The sequence below is a fragment of the Lethenteron reissneri genome, chromosome 1, assembly GCF_015708825.2.
Source record: "Lethenteron reissneri isolate LAM-NWPU_2019-01 chromosome 1, ASM1570882v1, whole genome shotgun sequence".
Taxonomy (NCBI): Eukaryota; Metazoa; Chordata; class Hyperoartia; order Petromyzontiformes; family Petromyzontidae; genus Lethenteron; species Lethenteron reissneri.
In genome coordinates, this window is record NC_083779.1 from 8,912,744 (window position 1) to 8,936,844 (window position 24,101).

Below are 24,101 nucleotides of genomic sequence, written 5' to 3' on the forward strand. Positions count from 1 at the left end.
CAGACACACACACAGACACACACGCACGCACACAGATACGCACACACAGACACACACGCACACAGATACACACACGCACACAGACACACACACAGACACACACACAGACACACACGCACGCACACAGATACGCACACACAGACACACAGATACACACACGCACACACACACACACAGACACACACGCACGCACACACAGACACACAGAGACACACACGCACACAGATACACACACGCACACAGACACACACGCACACAGACACACACACAGACACACACGCACGCACACAGATACGCACACACAGACACACAGAGACACAGAGAGACACACACTGCGAGACAGAGAGACACACACTGCGAGACACACACAGAGACACACACGCACACAGAGACACACACGCACACAGACACACACACGCACACAGATACACACACGCACACAGAGACACACACGCACACAGACACACACACGCACACAGACACACACACGCACACAGACACACACACGCACACAGATACACACACGCACACAGATACACACAGAGACACAGAGACACACACAGAGAGACACGCGGCGAGACACACACAGACACACATAGACACAAAGATACACACAGACACACAGAAACACAAACACAGCGAGAGACAGAGAGAGACACACAGAGACACACGCAGACACACTGCGAGACACACACACACAGACACACAGAGACACACACACACACTGCAACACACACACACGCGTGTGTATGTCACGGCTTGCCGCGTGTTATACTAATTATATAATTATATTTTTATTATTATCGCCGTCGCTCTCGCTGCACCCGAGCGGGCGGCTCCGTGCGCCTCTCTCTGCAGGAGTCGTGACTCGTCACCGCGTCACGAAGCCACCCGACAGGTCGAGCCGGGTGAGGGGGGGCGATTGACGCCTGGGGGGGGGGGGGCGTGTGGCGAGGTGGGGGGGGGGCGTGAGGTGGGGGGTGCGTGAGGTGGGGGGGCGTGAGGTGGGGGGGGTGAGGCGAGGTGGGGGGGAGGGGTGACGAGGTGGGGGGGGCCGGGACTCTAGAGGGGTTCTCTCCTCGTGTTGAGGACTCGGTCGAGAAGACTGCCGCTGTTTCGCCTCAGCCACCACCACCACCCTGCACATCACTTACTCACTCACCCACTCACTCACCCACTCACTCACCCAACACACTGCACATCACAAACTCACCCACTCACTCACCCACTCACTCACCCACCCACTCACCCACTCACTCACTCATCCACTCACTCACTCATCCACTCATCCACTCACTTATCCACTCACTCATCCACCCACTCACTCACCCACTCACTCACTCACCCACTCACTCACCCACTCACTCACCCACTCATCCACTCACTCACTCACCCACCCACTCACCCACCACACTGCACATCACAAACTCACCCACCCACCCACTCACTCACCCACTACCACCACCACCCTGCACATCACAAACTCACCCACTCACTCACCCACTCACTCACCCACTCACTCACTCACTCACCCACTCACTCACTCATCCACTCACTTATCCACTCACTCATCCACCCACTCACTCACTCACCCACTCACTCACTCACCCACTCACCCACTCACTCACCCACTCGCTCACCCAACACACTGCACATCACAAACTCACCCACTCACTCAGACACCCACTCACCCACTCACTCACTCACTCATCCACTCACTCACTCACTCATCCACTCACTTATCCACTCACTCATCCACCCACTCACTCACTCACTCACCCACTCACCCACTCACTCACCCACTCACCCACTCACCCACCCACTCATCCACTCACTCACTCACTCAATCATCCACTCATCCACTCACTCATCCACTCACTCATCCAACACACTGCACATCACAAACTCACCCACCCACTCACTCACCCACTACCACCACCACCCTGCACATCACAAACTCACCCACTCACTCACCCACTCACTTACCCACTCACTCACTCTTTCATCCACTCATCCACTCACTTATCCACTCACTCATCCACCCACCCACTCACTCACTCACCCACTCACTCACTCACTCAACCACTCACCCACTCACTCACCCACTCACCCACTCACTCACCCACTCACCCACTCACTCGCTCACTCATCCACTCATCCACCCACTCACCCACCACACTGCACATCACAAACTCACCCACCCACTCACTCACCCACTACCACCACCACCCTGCACATCACAAACTCACCCACTCACTCACCCACTCACTCACCCACTCACTCACTCACCCACTCACTCACTCACCCACTCATCCACTCACTCACTCACTCATCCACTCACTCATCCAACACACTGCACATCACAAACTCACCCACCCACTCACTCACCCACTACCACCACCACCCTGCACATCACAAACTCACCCACTCACTCACCCACTCACTCACCCACTCACTCACTCACCCACTCACTCACTCACTCATCCACTCATCCACTCACTTATCCACTCACTCATCCACCCACTCACTCACCCACTCACTCACCCACTCACCCACTCACTCACCCACTCATTCACTCACTCACTCATCCACTCGGTTGCACCCGATTCAAGAGCCGAATGGCTCACAGGGCTACACCAAATAAATGAAACTTGAAACTTGAAACAAGACGGTGTTGAGGCCAGAGCTGTTGTATGGGGGCAAGTGCTGGGCCACTAGCAAGAGGGAGGACCAAGCTGTGGAAGTCACAGAGATGAGGATGTTGCCGTGGATGCTTGGGGTTTAACAAGGAAGGGACAGGGGGCTGAGAAATGACAGAGTGAGAGGACGACTCAAGGTGGTAGACATCACAGAGAAGACGAGAGAGAGAGAGAAAAGGCTGTGGGTGTGGTTCGGTCATGCGGAGAGACACCAGGACCATGATGTGGAGTCAGAATGTGGCGAGTGATGCAAGTGGAAGGAAAGAGATCTAGAGGAGGAAGGAGGAAGAAGAGGAGTGGGCCGATGTGCTGCCTGAGGAGTGGAGAGCAGAGGTCGCAAACGGGTTTTGATTCCTTACCCGTACCCGGCCGCACCAGGGTCGCAAACAGGTACCCGTACCCTACCCGTACCCAGCCGGGTACAGGTACGGGTAGGGTACGGGTATCGGGTACCTGATTGCGACCTCTGGGATGAAGCCATGTTGCAGGCGCGGGTGGGTTGATTCTAGGAACTTGAATTGTGAGAAGAGACAAGACGTTGGGAAATGAGTGACAAACGGTTACTCACCAGTGACTCACGGCCTACCCGTACCCGTACCCGGCCCCACCAGGGTCGCAAACTGGTACCGGTACCCGTACCCAGCCGGGTACGGGTAGCCGGTTATCGGGTAGGGTACGGTACGGGTATCGGGTACCCGGCTGCGACCTCTGGTGGAGAGAGAGATGGCGCAGGACAGGGAGTGTGGAGAAGGTTGGCAAGAACGTCAGTGGGACAAACGCGTGGAAGAAGAAGATGATGACGATGAGTGGAGACTCTGCGTCGTGTTCCGTTCTCGGGAGAACTAGGGGGCGACTCCACTCTGAGCGCCAGGGGGGAGGAGGTTTGTGAAACGGCGAAACTTTCTTCATCACCTACTCATCCCACGCTCCGCCACCATTCGCCTCGTCCAGGCACAACGGGGCCCAGGCCATCTGGTGCGAGACTGCGGCTGTTGTAGATTGAAAAGTCCTGGCTAGGCCTGGTAGCCCCCACCCCCCATGTGGTTAGCCTCACGTGTCACTCGTGTTGGCATCACGCGGACAAAACTCGCAACCGCCGCGTGATGCCAAGTCGGGTCCAGGCTCACGGCCTGCGACCAGAGGCACGGCGGACATGGGCTAGCCGGCGTGCCGGTCGGCGTGGCCGGCGGGTAATGGCCACGAGTGCACGTGCTGCGCTGTTGGCGCGTGTGTTGAACTTCTTTCGCACCGTACGTAAGTCAACCGTGGCGATATCAGAGGTGCAGCGTTGAGTCTATGGGCAGTGTTGAGTCTATGGGCAGTGTTCAGTCTGTGGGCAGTGTTGAGTCTATGGGGAGTGTTGAGTCTATGGGGAGTGTTGAGTCTATGGGGAGTGCTGAGTCTGTGGGGTAGTATTGAGTCTATGAGCAGTGTTGAGTCTGTGGGCAGTGTTGAGTCTATGGGCAGTGTTGAGTCTATGGTGCAGTGTTGAGTCTATGGGGAGTGCTGAGTCTGTGGGGTAGTGTTGAGTCTATGGGCAGTGTTGAGTCTGTGGGCAGTGTTGAGTCTATGGGCAGTGTTGAGTCTATGGTGCAGTGTTGAGTCTATGGGCAGTGTTGAGTCTATGGGTAGTGTTGAGTCTATGGGCAGTGTTGAGTCTATGTGCAGTGTTGAGTCTATGGGCAGTGTTGAGTCTATGGGTAGTGTTGAGTCTATGAGCAGTGTTGAGTCTATGGGCAGTGTTGAGTCTATGTGCAGTGTTGAGTCTATGGTGCAGTGTTGAGTCTATGGGTAGTGTTGAGTCTATGAGCAGTGTTGAGTCTATGGGCAGTGTTGAGTCTATGAGCAGTGTTGAGTCTATGAGCAGTGTTGAGTCTATGGGTAGTGGTGAGTCTATGGTGCAGTGTTGAGTCTATGTGCAGTGTTGAGTCTATGGGTAGTGTTGAGTCTATGGGCAGTGTTGAGTCTATGGTGCAGTGTTGAGTCTATGGGGAGTGCTGAGTCTGTGGGGTAGTGTTGAGTCTATGGGCAGTGTTGAGTCTGTGGGCAGTGTTGAGTCTATGGGCAGTGTTGAGTCTATGGTGCAGTGTTGAGTCTATGGGCAGTGTTGAGTCTATGGGTAGTGTTGAGTCTATGGGCAGTGTTGAGTCTATGTGCAGTGTTGAGTCTATGGGCAGTGTTGAGTCTATGAGCAGTGTTGAGTCTGTGGGCAGTGTTGAGTCTATGTGCAGTGTTGAGTCTATGGGCAGTGTTGAGTCTATGTGCAGTGTTGAGTCTATGGGCAGTGTTGAGTCTATGTGCAGTGTTGAGTCTATGGGTAGTGTTGAGTCTGTGGGTAGTGTTGAGTCTATGGGCAGTGTTGAGTCTATGGGCAGTGTTGAGTCTATGTGCAGTGTTGAGTCTATGGGCAGTGTTGAGTCTATGTGCAGTGTTGAGTCTATGGGCAGTGTTGAGTCTATGTGCAGTGTTGAGTCTATGGGTAGTGTTGAGTCTATGAGCAGTGTTGAGTCTATGGGCAGTGTTGAGTCTATGTGCAGTGTTGAGTCTATGGTGCAGTGTTGAGTCTATGGGTAGTGTTGAGTCTATGAGCAGTGTTGAGTCTATGGGCAGTGTTGAGTCTATGAGCAGTGTTGAGCCTATGAGCAGTGTTGAGTCTATGGGTAGTGGTGAGTCTATGGTGCAGTGTTGAGTCTATGTGCAGTGTTGAGTCTATGGGTAGTGTTGAGTCTGGGGCAGTGTTGAGTCTGTGGGTAGTGTTGAGTCTATGAGCAGTGTTGAGTCTATGAGCAGTGTTGAGTCTATGGGCAGTGTTGAGTCTGGGGCAGTGTTGAGTCTGTGGGTAGTGTTGAGTCTGGGGCAGTGTTGAGTCCATGGGTAGTGTTGAGTCTGTGGGCAGTGTGTATGTTGAACTTCTTTCTCACCGTACGATCGTGACGTCACCACGTGACGCGTCTTACCGGAGGAGCTGCTTGGGCGGCTTCTTGTCGCTGGGGGTGGAGGCCCCCCCCCCCACCCCCCCCACCCCCTCCTCGTCGCCCTCGTCGTGCTCGGCCGCTCGGCCCTCCTCCCCGTGCCGCCTCAACACCAACCCGTCCTCCGACAGAGACCTGCAGCCAGCGGCACCACGGGCACTGATCCACCACACCGCTCCACCACCACACCGCTCCACCACCACACCGCCCCACCACCACACCGCTCCACCACCACACCGCTCCACCACCACACCGCTCCACCATCACACCGCTCCACCCCCACACCGCTCCACCCCCACACCGCTCCACCATCCCACAGCTCCACCACCACACCACTCAACCACTCCCTCACCATGACCCCTCACACTCCCTGCACTACCACACACACAGTGCCCCACTCCCTGCACTACCACACACACAGTGCCCCACTCCCTGCACTACCACACACACAGTGCCCCACTCCCTGCACTACCACACTCACAGTGCCCCACTCCCTGCACTACCACACTCACAGTGCCCCACTCCCTGCACTACCACACTCACAGTGCCCCACTCCCTGCACTACCACACTCACAGTGCCCCACTTCCTGCACTACCACACTCACAGTGCCCCACTTCCTGCATTACCACACACACAGTGCCCCACTCCCTGCACTACCACACTCACAGTGCCCCACTCCCTGCACTACCACACTCACAGTGCCCCACTCCCTGCACTACCACACTCACAGTGCCCCACTCCCTGCACTACCACACTCACAGTGCCCCACTTCCTGCACTACCACACACACAGTGCCCCACTTCCTGCACTACCACACACACAGTGCCCCACTCCCTGCACTACCACACTCAGTGCCCCACTCCCTGCACTACCACACACACAGTGCCCCACTCCCTGCACTACCACACACACAGTGCCCCACTTCCTGCACTACCACACACACAGTGCCCCACTCCCTGCACTACCACACACACAGTGCCCCACTTCCTGCACTACCACACACACAGTACCCCACTCCCTGCACTACCACACACACAGTGCCCCACTTCCTGCACTACCACACACACAGTGCCCCACTCCCTGCACTACCACACACACAGTGCCCCACTTCCTGCACTACCACACACACAGTGCCCCACTTCCTGCACTACCACACACACAGTGCCCCACTCCCTACACTACCACACACACAGTGCCCCACTCCCTGCACTACCACACACACAGTGCCCCACTTCCTGCACTACCACACACACAGTGCCCCACTCCCTGCACTACCACACACACAGTGCCCCACTTCCTGCACTACCACACACACAGTGCCCCACTCCCTGCACTACCACACACACAGTGCCCCACTTCCTGCACTACCACACACACAGTGCCCCACTTCCTGCACTACCACACACACAGTGCCCCACTCCCTACACTACCACACACACAGTGCCCCACTCCCTGCACTACCACACACACAGTGCCCCACTCCCTGCACTACCACACTCACAGTGCCCCACTCCCTGCACTACCACACACACAGTGCCCCACTCTCTGCACTACCACACTCACAGTGCCCCACTTCCTGCACTACCACACACAGTGCCCCACTCCCTGCACTACCACACACAGTGCCCCACTCCCTGCACTACCACACTCACAGTGCCCCACTCCCTACACTACCACACAGTGCCCCACTCCCTGCACTACCACACACACAGTGCCCCACTTCCTGCACTACCACACTCACAGTGCCCCACTCCCTGCACTACCACACACACAGTGCCCCACTCCCTGCACTACCACACACAGTGCCCCACTCCCTGCACTACCACACTCACAGTGCCCCACTCCCTACACTACCACACAGTGCCCCACTCCCTGCACTACCACACACACAGTGCCCCACTTCCTGCACTACCACACTCACAGTGCCCCACTTCCTGCACTACCACACACAGTGCCCCACTCCCTGCACTACCACACAGTGCCCCACTTCCTGCACTACCACACACAGTGCCCCACTCCCTGCACTACCACACTCACAGTGCCCCACTCCCTACACTACCACACACACAGTGCCCCACTTCCTGCACTACCACACTCACAGTACCCCACTCCCTGCACTACCACACACACAGTGCCCCACTCCCTACACTACCACACTCACAGTGCCCCACTCCCTGCACTACCACACTCACAGTACCCCACTCCCTGCACTACCACACTCACAGTGCCCCACTCCCTGCACTACCACACTCACAGTACCCCACTCCCTGCACTACCACACTCACAGTGCCCCACTCCCTACACTACCACACACACAGTACCCCACTCCCTGCACTACCACACTCACAGTGCCCCACTCCCTACACTACCACACTCACAGTGCCCCACTCCCTACACTACCACACACACAGTACCCCACTCCCTGCACTACCACACTCACAGTGCCCCACTCCCTACACTACCACACTCACAGTACCCCACTCCCTGCACTACCACACTCACAGTACCCCACTCCCTGCACTACCACACTCACAGTGCCCCACTCCCTACACTACCACACTCACAGTGCCCCACTTCCTGCACTACCACACTCACAGTACCCCACTCCCTGCACTACCACACTCACAGTGCCCCACTTCCTGCACTACCACACTCACAGTGCCCCACTTCCTGCACTACCACACTCACAGTACCCCACTCCCTGCACTACCACACACACAGTACCCCACTCCCTGCACTACCACACTCACAGTACCCCACTCCCTGCACTACCACACACACAGTGCCCCACTTCCTGCACTACCACACACACAGTGCCCCACTTCCTGCACTACCACACTCACAGTACCCCACTTCCTGCACTACCACACTCACAGTACCCCACTTCCTGCACTACCACACTCACAGTACCCCACTTCCTGCACTACCACACTCAGTGCCCCACTCCCTGCACTACCACACACACAGTGCCCACTTCCTGCACTACCACACTCACAGTGCCCCACTTCCTGCACTACCACACACTCAGTGCCCCACTCCCTGCACTACCACACACACAGTGCCCCACTCCCTGCACTACCACACACAGTGCCCCACTCCCTGCACTACCACACACAGTGCCTCACTCCCTGCACTACCACACACAGTACCCCACTTCCTGCACTACCACACACACAGTACCCCACTCCCTGCACTACCACTCACAGTGCCCCACTCCCTGCACTACCACTCACAGTGCCCCACTCCCTGCACTACCACACACACAGTACCCCACTCCCTGCACTACCACTCACAGTGCCCCACTCCCTGCACTACCACACACACAGTACCCCACTCCCTGCACTACCACACACACAGTACCCCACTCCCTGCACTACCACACACACAGTACCCCACTCCCTGCACTACCACTCACAGTGCCCCACTCCCTGCACTACCACACACACAGTACCCCACTCCCTGCACTACCACACACACAGTACCCCACTCCCTGCACTACCACACACACAGTGCCCCACTTCCTGCACTACCACACTCACAGTGCCCCACTCCCTGCACTACCACACTCACAGTGCCCCACTTCCTGCACTACCACACTCAGTGCCCCACTCCCTGCACTACCACACTCACAGTGCCCCACTTCCTGCACTACCACACACACAGTGCCCCACTCCCTGCACTACCACACTCACAGTACCCCACTCCCTGCACTACCACACACACAGTGCCCCACTTCCTGCACTACCACACTCACAGTGCCCCACTTCCTGCACTACCACACTCACAGTACCCCACTTCCTGCACTACCACACACAGTGCCCCACTTCCTGCACTACCACACTCACAGTACCCCACTCCCTGCACTACCACACTCACAGTGCCCCACTTCCTGCACTACCACACTCACAGTGCCCCACTCCCTGCACTACCACACACACAGTGCCCCACTCCCTGCACTACCACACACACAGTGCCCCACTCCCTGCACTACCACACACACAGTGCCCCACTCCCTGCACTACCACTCACAGTGCCCCACTCCCTGCACTACCACACACAGTACCCCACTTCCTGCACTACCACACTCACAGTACCCCACTCCCTGCACTACCACACTCACAGTGCCCCACTCCATGCACTACCACTCACAGAGTGCCCCACTCCCTGTACCACCACACTCACACAGCACCCCACTTCCTGCACTACCACACACACACACATCACACCACTCCCTGCACTACCGCATACCACTCCCTGTACTACCACACACAGTGCCCCACCCCCCGTGGCCTGCACCTCGGCTGCTGCTGCTGCTGTTGTTGTTGCTTCTTCCCCAGCGCCATGACGGCACCGCCGCTGCCGTGGCCGACTCGGAACGCGACAACCAGGTGACGCGCCACGTGGTGCCCCCCCCCCTCACCTGGCCCCTCCCCTCCTCCTCACCTGGCCCCTCCCCCCCTCACCCCCTCACCTGGCCCCTCCCCCCCCTCACCTGGCCCCTCCCCTCCCTCCTCACCTGTCCCTCCCCTCACCTGGCCCCTCCCCCCCTCCCCCCCTCACCTGGCCCCTCCCCCCCCTCACCTGTCCCTCCCCTCCCCCCTTACCTGCCCCTCCCTCCTCACCTCCCCCCTCACCTGCCCCCCCCCTCACCTGCCCCTCCCCTCCCCCCTCACCTGCCCCTCCCCCCTCACCTGCCCCTCCCCTCCTTACCTGCCCCTCCCCCCTCACCTGTCTCTCCCCCCTCACCTGCCCCTCCCCCCTCACCTGCCCCTCCCCCCTCACCTGTCCCTCCCCTCCCCCCTCACCTGCCCCTCCCCCCTCACCTCCCCCCTCACCTGCCCCCCCCCCTCACCTGCCCCTCCCCTCCCCCCTCACCTGCCCCTCCCCCCTCACCTGCCCCCTCACCTGGCGTTCCGCACTCCCCCCTAGCGGCCCCACCCAGACACCACAACTCCCCCTACTGGACATCCGTGTAAAAGAGCTTTATAGCTCATCGGATTCCTCCGGTGCAGTATAAAAAATATTTTCCGATCTTGAAAATATTCTCATTCTTGTGTTCTTGAGTGGACGATACCGGTAGGGGAAGCGTGGACGTGGAATGACGCAACGGCGTCCAACGCAGTGCACGATCATTTGACTCGAATCCATGCAAACAAGGTTTCATCTATTTGGGTGTTTGATCATCTTGAACACACCTCCTGTTTTACAGCCAGCGAGGGTAAAGAGATATTCTTTAATACTGGAAAAAGGGTATCAACAAAGAGCTTCATAGCTCATCGGATTTCTCGCAGGGATCTACCCCGTACTGTCTTTCCGACAGACATGTTCTTCACCTGAGGACGGCTGCTTGCTTTGTGGCCGAAACGTCGTGAGAATTGTATAACAAAATTTTTATTATTTGTTTATTTCCCTTCACGTGACTTTACCGAAAGAACCAAGAAGATATTTTTATTTTGTTTTATATTTCTACCTCCGTGACTTTACCGAAAGAACCAACGAGTGTGGATTCCTGCAGTCACGAAAGCTTCCAATCAAGATCTGTACCACTTGCTTTATAGCCAGCAAGGGTAAAACACCTATTCTTATTTCTTTCCTCAACCTGCCAAAAATCTATCATAGATCTAACTGCTCCACACGAGCTATGAGTGCTCTGACACTTGCATTGGTCAACGCTCCACTCGACTCATTGCCAAAGGAATCATCATCTTATTCTTAGGTTTTTTCGGTAAAGTCACTTTACCGAAAAAAACCTAAGAATATGAATCCTTGCAGTCACGAAATCTTCAAATCTAGAATTAAGGAACCATCATTTGTCTGGCCGTTCGAACCGTTTCATGGCCACGGCGGGTAAAACAACAACAACAACAAAACCTCCTCTTACTTTTCACCCCCCTTCACATTTGTGGAGGTGCGCGAGTTGCCTCTCGCGATGAGATCTCTGCCGTCAGGGTGCCCGTCCCCTCGCCAGCAGCGGGCGAGGGGGGGGCAGCTACGCGGACGGCATTCTCAGCGCGCTTTTCGTGCTTCGGATTCTTCAACCTCGCCGCGCCACCATTGGTCTGGTAGATGTTAACTACCTCGCCTGGTATGCAGGAGGTTGCGTGCCTCTCTCTCCCCCTCTCTCTCGCTCCGCGTGCTCGTGTGGATTTTTCACTGTGTTCCTCCGCGTTTTCTCCCTCCACGTTTAGAATCAACATTACGCGTTCAGAGTCAAGTTGGCTGCGGCTGTGCATTTTAACACGATGATGATGATGTTGTTGATGATAAGCCAAGTTCGTTGAGCGATCACTTCTGATCGCCAGGTTCGATCCCGACTATCGTTTGTGATCGCTTCTGAAAAATAGCTACATAGCTCAGTGGGGCATTACCTGGTAAAATAAAAATATATTTTTGGAAAGTTATAATCTCCAGCACGACGGTGTTCGCGTCTTGTTTGTTTTGTGGTTTGAGCCACGGGTGTGCACATAGGCGTGGTGAGAGAACAAGACTCAACACACGTTCGTTAACAACAACACCAGCACCACCACCACCGTGCATGTGCCCTTAAAAGAAACACGTATATATGTACGTATGTAAGTTGAACTTCTTTCGCACCGTACGTAGCCAACCGTGCTAATCGGAGGTGCGGGGGAAGGACCACAAACGAAAGACAAAACGCAGTTCTAAAGAAACGAATAAATCAATCTCGAGGATTTAAAAGTGCCCAGCTCCCAGTGACTTTCTAATATCGTTAAGCAAGAGCGTTCCAGACGGCCGCGGTAGCGCATCTGAAAGTGTCGCGCAATTCGGCGACCACCGCTTTTGTTCGATGGCAGCCAAACCAGCCGCTGCTGCTGCTGCGGCTGCTGCGGCTGCTGCGGCTGCTGCGGTAAGGATGGCCACCATATTAATAAAAAGTGTGCCGTACTTGGCCCTTCCCCTCTTCAAACATTATATATACGGAGTGGTAGCTCTTGTAATCTCTCATTTACTTGATACAGCTGTCGTGGCTGTGACGGTTCCACCTGAAGACGGAAGCTTGTGTTGCCTCCGAAACGTCGTGATTTTTCTTTTATTTTACTTTTATTAATTTTAACTTTTTACCTACGTGACTTTACCGAAAAAAACCTAAGAATATGGCCACCAGAGTTTTGCGCCGTTTTCATGGCGCATCAAATAGAAAAGAGCCGGACAGATGATGTTGACAACGTTCGGAGACTTCAAATGGTCCCCCCCCCCCTAAACCGCGTCCGCACAACCCATGGCAGACGCGACGAGCCGATTCACAAATTGAGAGTTAAAAACTCTCCAAATAGCGGTGCGACTGCGGGTCACCCAGAACTGACCGTGCACGACGCAACACAGACCCGGAGAAGGAGACACCACAGCGATGATGATACTCCGCTCACTGCTCCTGACGGCGGTGATAATCTGTGCCTTGACCATCACCTAAATGTGACATTGCTATTCTTAGGTTTTTTCGGTAAAGTCCGTAAGTAAAAAATTTAAATTAATAAAAGTAAAATAAAATAAGAATCACGACGTTTCGGACGCAACACAAGCTTCCGTCTTCAGGTGGAACAGTCACAGCACGATAGCTGTATCAAGTGAGAGAAATTCCAAGAAAACCGTATTTTTAAATCCTTTATATTAAGTTCACTTGCTTGCTTGCTTGCGCGCGTACGACCGTGCAAATCTTTTGGTCGTTTTTTAACCCACTTCCCGTGATCCAATCGAGCTGACATTTTCCACACAGACTCGTTGTGCGTGACAATTAATTTTCGTGAAATTTTTTTTCCAAAATTTTACACTTTTTAGGTAAATTTTTTTTTTATATTTAATTACCAATTGCTTAATGGTGGCAGGCAATCATCTGACCCATAGGTGGCAGCCATCTCAAGCCAGAGGACGAGAGGACTCTAGCCGCCCGTTTCAAAGACCAATGTGGGCTGGGTTGTGGCCCATTGAACACGCATATAAAGGATTTATAGTGAAAAACTTTGTTTTTACGGGTAAATTTTTATATACACTGTATACTGGTTGAGGGTGGGAGGAGCCAAGGTAGGCCCTGAATATAATTTTTGTGAGGTTCGGTGTTGGCTCTGCGTCTACCACCAGCAGCCAGGCGAAAGGAAGGAAGAAAGACGAAGATCACAGGGATGGTGGCTCAACTTGCATTCGGCCCCTGGGACAGCGACGGCACACAGCCCCACTGCTCAGGGCTTGTGTCGCGACCTCTGCCGAGATGGGGAGGAGGGAGGGGGGGTCAAGTTGACCGTGGCGGCGTCGTTCCTCTGCAATGGCATTTCGCAGAGATTCACTCAACCCGACCCTCGTACCCGCGGCGTGCGTCCCAGCCCGTGTCGGCGAATTTCATGGCCGAGCCCGTGGTTTTCGTTTGCTGCGAACTGCATCCGACGCGCCCTGCAACGCGGTTCTTTTGATGCCGATTTCTGCTTTGCCCCCTCGCCGCACCTAAACTCCGCTTTGTCATTGCGGTGGTCACGGCCCAACGTTCCACCTGTAGTGACATGGGAGGGGCTGCTGGGGGGCTCTGGGACCCTGGGCGGCCCAGGCGCTTGGGCCCCTTGGCGCCAGGCGCTGGGTTCCCAGGCGGCCCAGGCGCTTAAGCCCCTTGGCGCCACCAACGGGGGGGGGGGGGGGGGGGGCTGTGTGTGCTCTGTGGGATATCTGGGGGCGCACACAACCCCACCCCTCGTTGGGGACGAGGCATAAAAGGGGAGCTCCCTGGCCGATCAGGGCCAGTTGTAGCTCAAGACCCAAGACCCAAGACCAGCCATCTCAGGACCCTGGGACGCTGTGAGGGCCAGTGGTGGGACTCTGGAACTCCCGGCTCTACGTCCTTGTGAGGGCGAGTTCCAGAGCGTAGCCAGAGTAGTGTATCTAGGCTGTGTATCTAGGATGTGTACCTAGGCTGTAACAGAGTATCAGGACTGTTGGAGTGTTGGATTGTAATAAATAAGTTTCCTCTACAAGTGTCTCCGGAACTCGTTACACACCGTTGGGGGCACAACAATTGTAAGCCGAGCCGTGCGCATGTGGGGTGGAGCAAACCGTGCGCCGCATCCCAATCCGCAAGCTCAGCGGAGGTCTGCTCGGAGTATCATCATCGCCGGATGCAAAGCGCGTGGCTCGGGGACTTTGCATTCGCCAAGTAAATGAAACTGCGCTGGAGGCCGGGTCCCTCGCCCACGAGACTCGCTGCTGATCTCTTTGACTTCATCTCGGGTCACGCGCGAAAACAACGCAGCCACTCGAAGTCAACAAACTTGAATGCGAAATCTGTCTAGATTTGAAGTTTTCGTGACTGCAAGCATCCATACTCTTTAGTTCTTTCGGTAAAGTCCAGTAGGTAGGTGAACAAACAAAATGAGAATAAAAATAAGAAAATTAAAAATAGAAATAACTAAATTAAATCACTATCACTGATTTTAAAAAAAATTCTATTTTTTTTTATTCTCATTTTTTTAAATTGTATTTTATGTTTTCACCTACCTACGTGACTTTACCGACAGAACCAAAGAGAATGCAACATCTGTTAGATCTGTGTTACGCACATACCCAAAGTACATTGAGCCGAAAACTGAACACGCCAAAACTGAAAATGTTTTGAATACAATAGGCAACGTTTCAGGCGATGGCCCTTCTTCATAGCAAACAGAGAGGGGACCAGGCAGAGAACACAACGAGCAAGTCCCGTGACGGCAGCGATTATGGAATGTGAGAGAGAGACCTCGACTCGTGCTGGGAGGGGAGGAATGCAACCCCCAGAGGACCTCCACCATGGAGATGAAGCGGTGGGAGCCTTTAACATTGAAGTCTATGGGAGCCTTTAACATTGGAGTCTATGGGAGCCTTTAACATTGACGTATATGGGAGCCTTTAACATTGACGTCTATGGGAGCCTTTAACATTGAAGTCTATGGAAGCCTTTAACATTGAAGTCTATGGGAGCCTTTAACATTGCAGTCTATGGGAGCATTTAACATTGGAGTATATGGGAGCCTTTAACATTGACGTCTATGGGAGCCTTTAACATTGCCGTCTATGGGAGCCTTTAACATTGAAGTCTATGGGAGCATTTAACATTGAAGTCTATGGGAGCCTTTAACATTGAAGTATATGGGAACCTTTAACATGAAGTCTATGGGAGCCTTTAACATTGAAGTCTATGGGAGCATTTAACATGGAGTACATGGGAGCCTTTAACATTGAAGTCTATGGGAGCCTTTAACATTGAAGTCTATGGGAGCCTTTAACATTGAAGTATATGGGAGCCTTTAACATTGAAGTCTATGGGAGCCTTTAACATTGACGTCTATGGGAGCCTTTAACATTGAAGTCTATGGGAGCCTTTGACATTGAGGTCTATGGGGACCTTTAACATTGAAGTCTATGGGAGCCTTTAACATTGACGTCTATGGGAGCCTTTACCATTGAAGTCTATGGGAGCATTTAACATTGAAGTCTATGAGAGCCTTTAACATTGCAGTATATGGGAGTCTTTAATATTGAAGTCTATGGGAGCCTTTAACATTAAAGTCTATGGGAACATTTAACATAGAAGTCCATGGGAGCCTTTAACATTGAAGTCCATGGGAGCCTTTAACATTGCAGTCTATGGGAGCCTTTAACATTAAAGTCTATGGGAACATTTAACATAGACGTCTATGGGAACCTTTAACATTGCAGTCTATGGGAGCCTTTGACATTGAAGTCTATGGGAGCTTTTAACATTGGAGTCTATGGGAGCATTTAACATTGAAGTCTATGGGAGCCTTTAACATTGACGTCTATGGGAGCCTTTAACATTGACGTCTATGGGAGCATTTAACATTGAAGTCTATGGGAGCTTTTAACATTGAAGTCTATGGGGGCCTTTAACATTGAAGTCCATGGGAGCATTTGACATTGAAGTCTATGGGAGCTTTTAACATTGAAGTCTATGGGAACCTTTAACATAGAAGTATATGGGAGCCTTTAACATTGAAGTCCATGGGAGCATTTAACATTGAAGTATATGGGAGTCTTTTACATTGAAGTCTATGGGAGCCTTTAACATTGAAGTCTATGTGAGCCTTCGACGTTGAAGTCTAAGTGAGCATTTGACATTGAAGTCTATGGGAACCTTTAACATAGGAGTCTATGGGAGCATTTAACATTGAAGTCTATGGGAGTCTTTAACATAGAAGTATATGGGAACCTTTAACGTTGAAGTCTATGGGAGCATTTAACATTGAAGTCTATGGGAGCCTTTAACATTGAGATCTATGGGATCATTTAACATTGTAGTCTATGGGAGCTTTAACATTGGAGTCTATGGGAGCCTTTAACATTGAAGTCTATGTGAACATTTAACACTGCAGTCTATGGGATCATTTAACATTGGAGTCTATGAGAGCCTTTAACATAGAAGTCTATGGGAGCCTTTAACATAGACATTTATGGGAGTCTTTAACATTGAAGTCTATGGGAGTCTTTAACATTGAAGTCTATGGGAGCCTTCAGCGTTGAAGTCTATGTGAGCATTTAACATTGAAGTCTATGGGCATCTTTAACATAGGAGTCTATGGGAGCATTTAACATTGAAGTCTGTGGGAGTCTTTAACATTGAAGTCCATGGGAGCCTTTAACGTTGAAGTCTATGGGAGCATTTAACATTGAAGTCTATGGGAGCCTTTAACGTTGAAGTCTATGGGAGCCTTTAACATTGAAGTCTATGGGAACCTTTAACATAGACGTCTATGGGAGCCTTTAACATTGAAGTCTATGGGAACCTTTAACATTGAAGTCTATGGGAGCCTTTAACGTTGAAGTCTATGGGAGCATTTAACATTGAAGTCTATGGGGGCATTTAACGTTGAAGTCTATGGGAGCATTTAACATTGAAGTCTATGGGAGCCTTTAACATTGAAGTCTATGGGAACCTTTAACATAGAAGTCTATGGGAGCCTTTAACATTGAAGTCCATGGGAGCCTTTAACATTGAAGTATATGGGAGTCTTTAACATTGAAGTCTATGGGAGCCTTTAACATTGAAGTCTATGGGAGCATTTAACGTTGAAGTCTATGGGAGCATTTAACATTGAAGTCTATGGGAGCTTTAACATTGGAGTATATGGGAGCCTTTAACGTTGAAGTCTATGGGAGCATTTAACATTGAAGTCTATGGGAGCCTTTAACGTTGAAGTCCATGGGAGCCTTTAACATTGAAGTATATGGGAGTCTTTAACATAGAAGTCTATGGGGTCCTTTAAATTTGAAGTCTATGGGAGCCTTTAACATTGAAGTATATGGGAGTCTTTAACATTGAAGTCTATGGGGTCCTTTAAATTTGAAGTCTATGGGACCCTTTAACATTGAAGTATATGGGAGTCTTTAACATTGAAGTCTATGGGAGTATTTAACATTGCAGTCTATGGGAGCCTTTAACATTGAAGTTTATGGGAGCCTTTAACACCAATTCTACGGTAGCCTTTAACATTGAAGTCTATGGGGAGTCTTTAATAGGCGATGCCTGGTGATGCCCAGGATAACTGGGTTTGTGCAGCAGCAGGAGTAGCAGCAGCAGGAGCAGCAGGAGCAGCAGCAGCAGGAGCAGCAGTAGCAGCAGGAGCATCACTCTCCCCTCACCTGACCATCGGGTAGCCATGGAGAGATGTCTTCCCCGTCGCCTCTCTTGCCTCTTCATCCGACGACGACATCCAGCCCGCGTGATAACCGCAGTGGCACCGGCTGAGAGGTGGGGGAGTGTGCGGGGGGTGGGTCTGTAGAGAGTGGCACAGAGAGAGAGTGGTGAGAGAGTGGTGAGAGAGTAGCACAGAGAGAGAGAGAGAGTGGTGAGTGACTCTCTAGAGAGTAGCACACACAGAGTGGTGAGTGAGTAGCACACACACAGAGAGAGTGGTGAGTGAGTGGTAAGTGAGTGGTGAGTGAGTGGCGAGAGAGTAGCACACACACACACACAGAGTGGTGAGTGAGTGGTGAGTGAGTAGCACACACACACAGAGAGAGTGGTGAATGAGTGGTGAGTGAGTAGCACACACACACAGAGAGAGTGGTGAGTGAGTGGTGAGAGAGTGGTGAGTGAGTGGTGAGTGAGTGGTGAGAGAGTAACACACACACACAGAGAGTGGTGAGTGAGTGGTGAGAGAGTGGTGAGTGAGTGGTGAGTGAGTGGTGAGAGAGTAGCACACACACACACAGAGTGGTGAATGAGTGGCGAGTGAGTGGTGAGTGAGTGGTGAGTGAGTGGTGAGAGAGTAGCACACACACACACACAGAGAGTGATGAGTGAGTGGTGAGAGAGTAGCGCACACACACACACAGAGTGGTGAGTGAGTGGTGAGTGAGTGGTGAGTGAGTGGCGAGAGAGTAGAACACACACACAGAGAATGGTGAGTGAGTGGTGAGTGAGTGGTGAGAGAGTGGTGAGAGAGTAGCACAAAGAGAGATATACTCTCTAGAGAGTAGCACACACACACAAAGAGAGTGGTGAGTGAGTGGTGAGTGAGTGGTGAGAGAGTAGCACACACACACACACACAGAGTGGTGAGTGACTGGTGAGTGAGTGGTGAGAGAGTAGCACACACACACAGAGTGAGTGGTGAGTGAGTGGTGAGTGAGTGGTGAGAGAGTAGCACACACACACAGAGTGAGTGGTGAGTGAGTGGTGAGTGAGTGGTGAGAGAGTAGCACACACACACACACAGAGAGTGGTGAGTGAGTGGTGAGTGAGTGGTGAGTGAGTGGTGAGAGATTAGCACACACACAGAGAGTGGTGAGTGAGTGGTGAGTGAGTGGTGAGAGAGTAGCACACACACACAGAGTGGTGAGTGAGTGGTGAGTGAGTGGTGAGTGAGTGGTGAGTGAGTGAGTGGTGAGTGAGAGGTGAGTGAGTGGTGGGAGAGTGGTGAGTGAGTGGTGAGTGAGTGAGTGAGTGGTGGGAGAGTGGTGAGTGAGTGGTGAGTGAGTGAGTGAGTGGTGGGAGAGTGGTGAGTGAGTGGTGAGTGAGAGAGTGGTGAGTGAGTGGTGAGTGAGTGGTGAGAGAGTGAGAGGTGAGAGAGTGGTGAGTGGTGAGTGAGTGGTGGGAGAGTGGTGAGTGAGTGGTGAGTGAGTGGTGAGTGAGTGGTGGGAGAGTGGTGAGTGAGTGGTGAGAGAGTGGTGAGTGAGTGGTGAGTGAGTGGTGGGAGAGTGGTGAGTGAGTGGTGAGTGAGTGAGTGGTGAGTGAGTGGTGAGTGAGTGGTGGGAGAGTGGTGAGTGAGTGGTGAGAGAGTGGTGAGTGAGTGGTGAGTGAGTGGTGGGAGAGTGGTGAGTGAGTGGTGAGTGAGTGAGTGAGTGGTGAGTGAGTGGTGAGTGAGTGGTGAGTGGTGAGATAGTGGTGAGTGAGTGGTGAGAGAGTGGTGAGTGAGTGGTGAGTGAGTGAGTGAGTGGTGAGTGAGTGGTGAGTGAGTGGTGGGAGAGTGGTGAGGTACCTGCAGGGGGAGTGAGTGGTGAGTGAGTGGTGAGTGAGTGGTAAGTGAGTGGTGAGTGAGTGGCGAGAGAGTAGCACACACACACACACAGAGTGGTGAGTGAGTGGTGAGTGAGTAGCACACACACACAGAGAGAGTGGTGAATGAGTGGTGAGTGAGTAGCACACACACACAGAGAGAGTGGTGAGTGAGTGGTGAGAGAGTGGTGAGTGAGTGGTGAGTGAGTGGTGAGAGAGTAGCACACACACACAGAGAGTGGTGAGTGAGTGGTGAGAGAGTGGTGAGTGAGTGGTGAGTGAGTGGTGAGAGAGTAGCACACACACACACAGAGTGGTGAATGAGTGGCGAGTGAGTGGTGAGTGAGTGGTGAGTGAGTGGTGAGAGAGTAGCACACACACACACACAGAGAGTGATGAGTGAGTGGTGAGAGAGTAGCGCACACACACACACAGAGTGGTGAGTGAGTGGTGAGTGAGTGGTGAGTGAGTGGCGAGAGAGTAGAACACACACACAGAGAATGGTGAGTGAGTGGTGAGTGAGTGGTGAGAGAGTGGTGAGAGAGTAGCACAAAGAGAGATATACTCTCTAGAGAGTAGCACACACACACAAAGAGAGTGGTGAGTGAGTGGTGAGTGAGTGGTGAGAGAGTAGCACACACACACACACACAGAGTGGTGAGTGACTGGTGAGTGAGTGGTGAGAGAGTAGCACACACACACAGAGTGAGTGGTGAGTGAGTGGTGAGTGAGTGGTGAGAGAGTAGCACACACACACAGAGTGAGTGGTGAGTGAGTGGTGAGTGAGTGGTGAGAGAGTAGCACACACACACACACACAGAGTGGTGAGTGAGTGGTGAGTGAGTGGTGAGTGAGTGAGTGGTGAGTGAGTGGTGAGAGATTAGCACACACACACAGAGAGTGGTGAGTGAGTGGTGAGTGAGTGGTGAGAGATTAGCACACACACACAGAGAGTGGTGAGTGAGTGGTGAGTGAGTGGTGAGTGAGTGGTGAGTGAGTGAGTGGTGAGTGAGTGGTGGGAGAGTGGTGAGTGAGTGGTGGGAGAGTGGTGAGTGAGTGGTGAGTGAGTGAGTGAGTGAGTGGTGGGAGAGTGGTGAGTGAGTGGTGAGTGAGTGAGTGAGTGGTGGGAGAGTGGTGAGTGAGTGGTGAGTGAGAGAGTGGTGAGTGAGTGGTGAGTGAGTGGTGAGAGAGTGAGAGGTGAGAGAGTGGTGAGTGGTGAGTGAGTGGTGGGAGAGTGGTGAGTGAGTGGTGAGTGAGTGGTGAGTGAGTGGTGGGAGAGTGGTGAGTGAGTGGTGAGAGAGTGGTGAGTGAGTGGTGAGTGAGTGGTGAGAGAGTGGTGAGTGAGTGGTGAGTGAGTGAGTGGTGAGTGAGTGGTGAGTGAGTGGTGGAGAGTGGTGAGTGAGTGGTGAGAGAGTGGTGAGTGAGTGGTGAGTGAGTGGTGGGAGAGTGGTGAGTGAGTGGTGAGTGAGTGGTGAGTGAGTGGTGAGTGAGTGGTGAGTGGTGAGATAGTGGTGAGTGAGTGGTGAGAGAGTGGTGAGTGAGTGGTGAGTGAGTGAGTGAGTGGTGAGTGAGTGGTGAGTGAGTGGTGGGAGAGTGGTGAGGTACCTGCAGGGGGAGTGAGTGGTGAGTGAGTGGTGAGTGAGTGGTGAGTGGTGAGAGAGTGGTGAGTGAGTGAGTGAGTGGTGGGAGAGTGGTGAGTGAGTGGTGAGTGAGTGAGTGAGTGGTGAGTGAGTGGTGAGTGAGTGGTGGGAGAGTGGTGAGGTACCTGCAGGGGGAGTGAGTGGTGAGTGAGTGAGTGGTGAGTGAGTGGTGAGTGAGTGGTGAGAGAGTGGTGAGTGAGTGAGTGGTGAGTGAGTGAGTGGTGAGTGAGTGGTGAGAGAGTGAGTGAGTGGTGAGTGAGAGGTGGGAGAGTGGTGAGTGGTGAGTGAGTGGTGGGAGAGTGGTGAGTGGTGAGTGAGTGGTGGGAGAGTGGTGAGTGAGTGGTGAGTGAGTGAGTGGTGAGTGAGTGGTGAGTGAGTGGTGGGAGAGTGGTGAGTGAGTGGTGAGAGAGTGGTGAGTGAGTGGTGAGTGAGTGGTGGGAGAGTGGTGAGTGAGTGGTGAGTGAGTGAGTGGTGAGTGAGTGGTGAGTGAGTGGTGGGAGAGTGGTGAGTGAGTGGTGAGAGAGTGGTGAGTGAGTGGTGAGTGAGTGGTGGGAGAGTGGTGAGTGAGTGGTGAGTGAGTGAGTGAGTGGTGAGTGAGTGGTGAGTGAGTGGTGAGTGAGTGGTGAGTGGTGAGAGAGTGGTGAGTGAGTGAGTGGTGAGAGAGTGGTGAGTGAGTGGTGAGTGAGTGAGTGAGTGGTGAGTGAGTGGTGAGTGAGTGGTGAGTGAGTGGTGAGGTACCTGCAGGGAGAGTGAGTGGTGAGTGAGTGGTGAGTGAGTGGTGAGTGGTGAGAGAGTGGTGAGTGAGTGAGTGGTGGGAGAGTGGTGAGTGAGTGGTGAGTGAGTGAGTGAGTGGTGAGTGAGTGGTGAGTGAGTGGTGGGAGAGTGGTGAGGTACCTGCAGGGGGAGTGAGTGGTGAGTGAGTGGTGAGTGAGTGGTGAGTGGTGAGAGAGTGGTGAGTGAGTGAGTGGTGAGTGAGTGGTGAGAGAGTGAGTGAGTGGTGAGTGAGAGGTGAGAGAGTGGTGAGTGGTGAGTGAGTGGTGAGTGAGTTGTGAGTGAGTGGTGAGTGAGAGAGTGGTGGGAGAGTGGTGAGGTACCTGCAGGGGGAGTGATGTCGGCGGTGCCACTCGGTACGACTCCTCCACTGGACTCCAGCCCCAGGGAGGAGTCACTCCCCCCACCCTCATCCCCCTCTCACCCCCCTCACCCCACCCTCATCCCACTCCCACCCTCATCCCCCCTCACCCCCCTCACCCCACCCTCATCCAACTCCCCCCACCCTCATCCCCACTCACCGGACTCCCCACACCCTCACCCCCCCCTCACCCGACTCCCACCCTCACCCTCAGCCCCCCCTCACCCCCCTCACCCGACTCCCACCCTCACCTCCCCCCTCACCTATCACTCCATCTCTTCTCTAGCCTGTGCCACTCACTCACCCATCACTCCATCTCTTCTCTAGCCCGTGCCACTCACTCACCCATCACTCCATCTCTTCTCTAGCCCGTGCCACTCACTCACCCACCACTCCATCTCTTCTCTAGCCCGTGCCATCCACTCACCCATCACTCCATCTCTTCTCTAGCCCGTGCCACTCACTCACCCATCACTCCATCTCTTATCTAGCCTGTGCCACTCACTCACCCATCACTCCATCTCTTCTCTAGCCCGTGCCACTCACTCACCCATCACTCCATCTCTTCTCGAGCCTGTGCCACTCACTCACCCATCACTCCATCTCTTCTCTAGCCCGTGCCACTCACTCACCCATCACTCCATCTCTTCTCTAGCCTGTGCCACTCACCCACCCATCACTCCATCTCTTCTCTAGCCTGTGCCACTCACTCACCGACCACTCCATCTCTTCTCTAGCCTGTGCCACTCACCCACCCATCACTCCATCTCTTCTCTAGCCTGTGCCACTCACCCACCCATCACTCCATCTCTTCTCTAGCCTGTGCCACTCACTCAGCCACCACTCCATCTCTTCTCTAGCCTGTGCCACTCACTCACCCATCACTCCATCTCTTCTCGAGCCTGTGCCACCCACCCACCCATCACTCCATCTCTTCTCTAGCCCGTGCCACTCCCTCACCCATCACTCCATCTCTTCTCTAGCCCGTGCCACTCACCCACCCATCACTCCATCTCTTCTCTAGCCTGTGCCACTCACTCACCCATCACTCCATCTCTTCTCTAGCCCGTGCCACTCACTCACCCATCACTCCATCTCTTCTCTAGCCCGTGCCACTCACTCACCCATCACTCCATCTCTTCTCTAGCCTGTGCCACTCACTCACC

The 24,101-nt window shown here is 53.4% G+C and overlaps 1 protein-coding gene across 3 annotated transcripts in view; it reads right to left on the reverse strand.

The window, feature by feature from the left end:
• The window catches only part of LOC133352021 (GRAM domain-containing protein 2A-like), a 45,791-nt gene extending 22,847 nt beyond the window's left edge, over positions 1-22,944 (reverse strand). The window contains exons 1-3 of one of the 3 annotated variants that reach the window (XM_061567839.1): positions 22,898-22,944; positions 18,306-18,439; positions 5,657-5,806 (exon numbers count right to left, since the gene is read on the reverse strand). In XM_061567839.1, the coding sequence (XP_061423823.1) occupies positions 5,657-5,806; positions 18,306-18,376 (221 nt within the window). In that variant the 5' untranslated portion in view covers positions 18,377-18,439; positions 22,898-22,944. Of the gene's footprint in view, positions 1-5,656; positions 5,807-9,968; positions 10,037-18,305; positions 18,440-21,768; positions 21,787-22,897 lie in introns of those variants that run through there. The other 2 variants (XM_061567763.1, XM_061567848.1) reach the window with 2 other exon arrangements.
• Between the last annotated feature and the right edge of the window lie 1,157 nt (positions 22,945-24,101).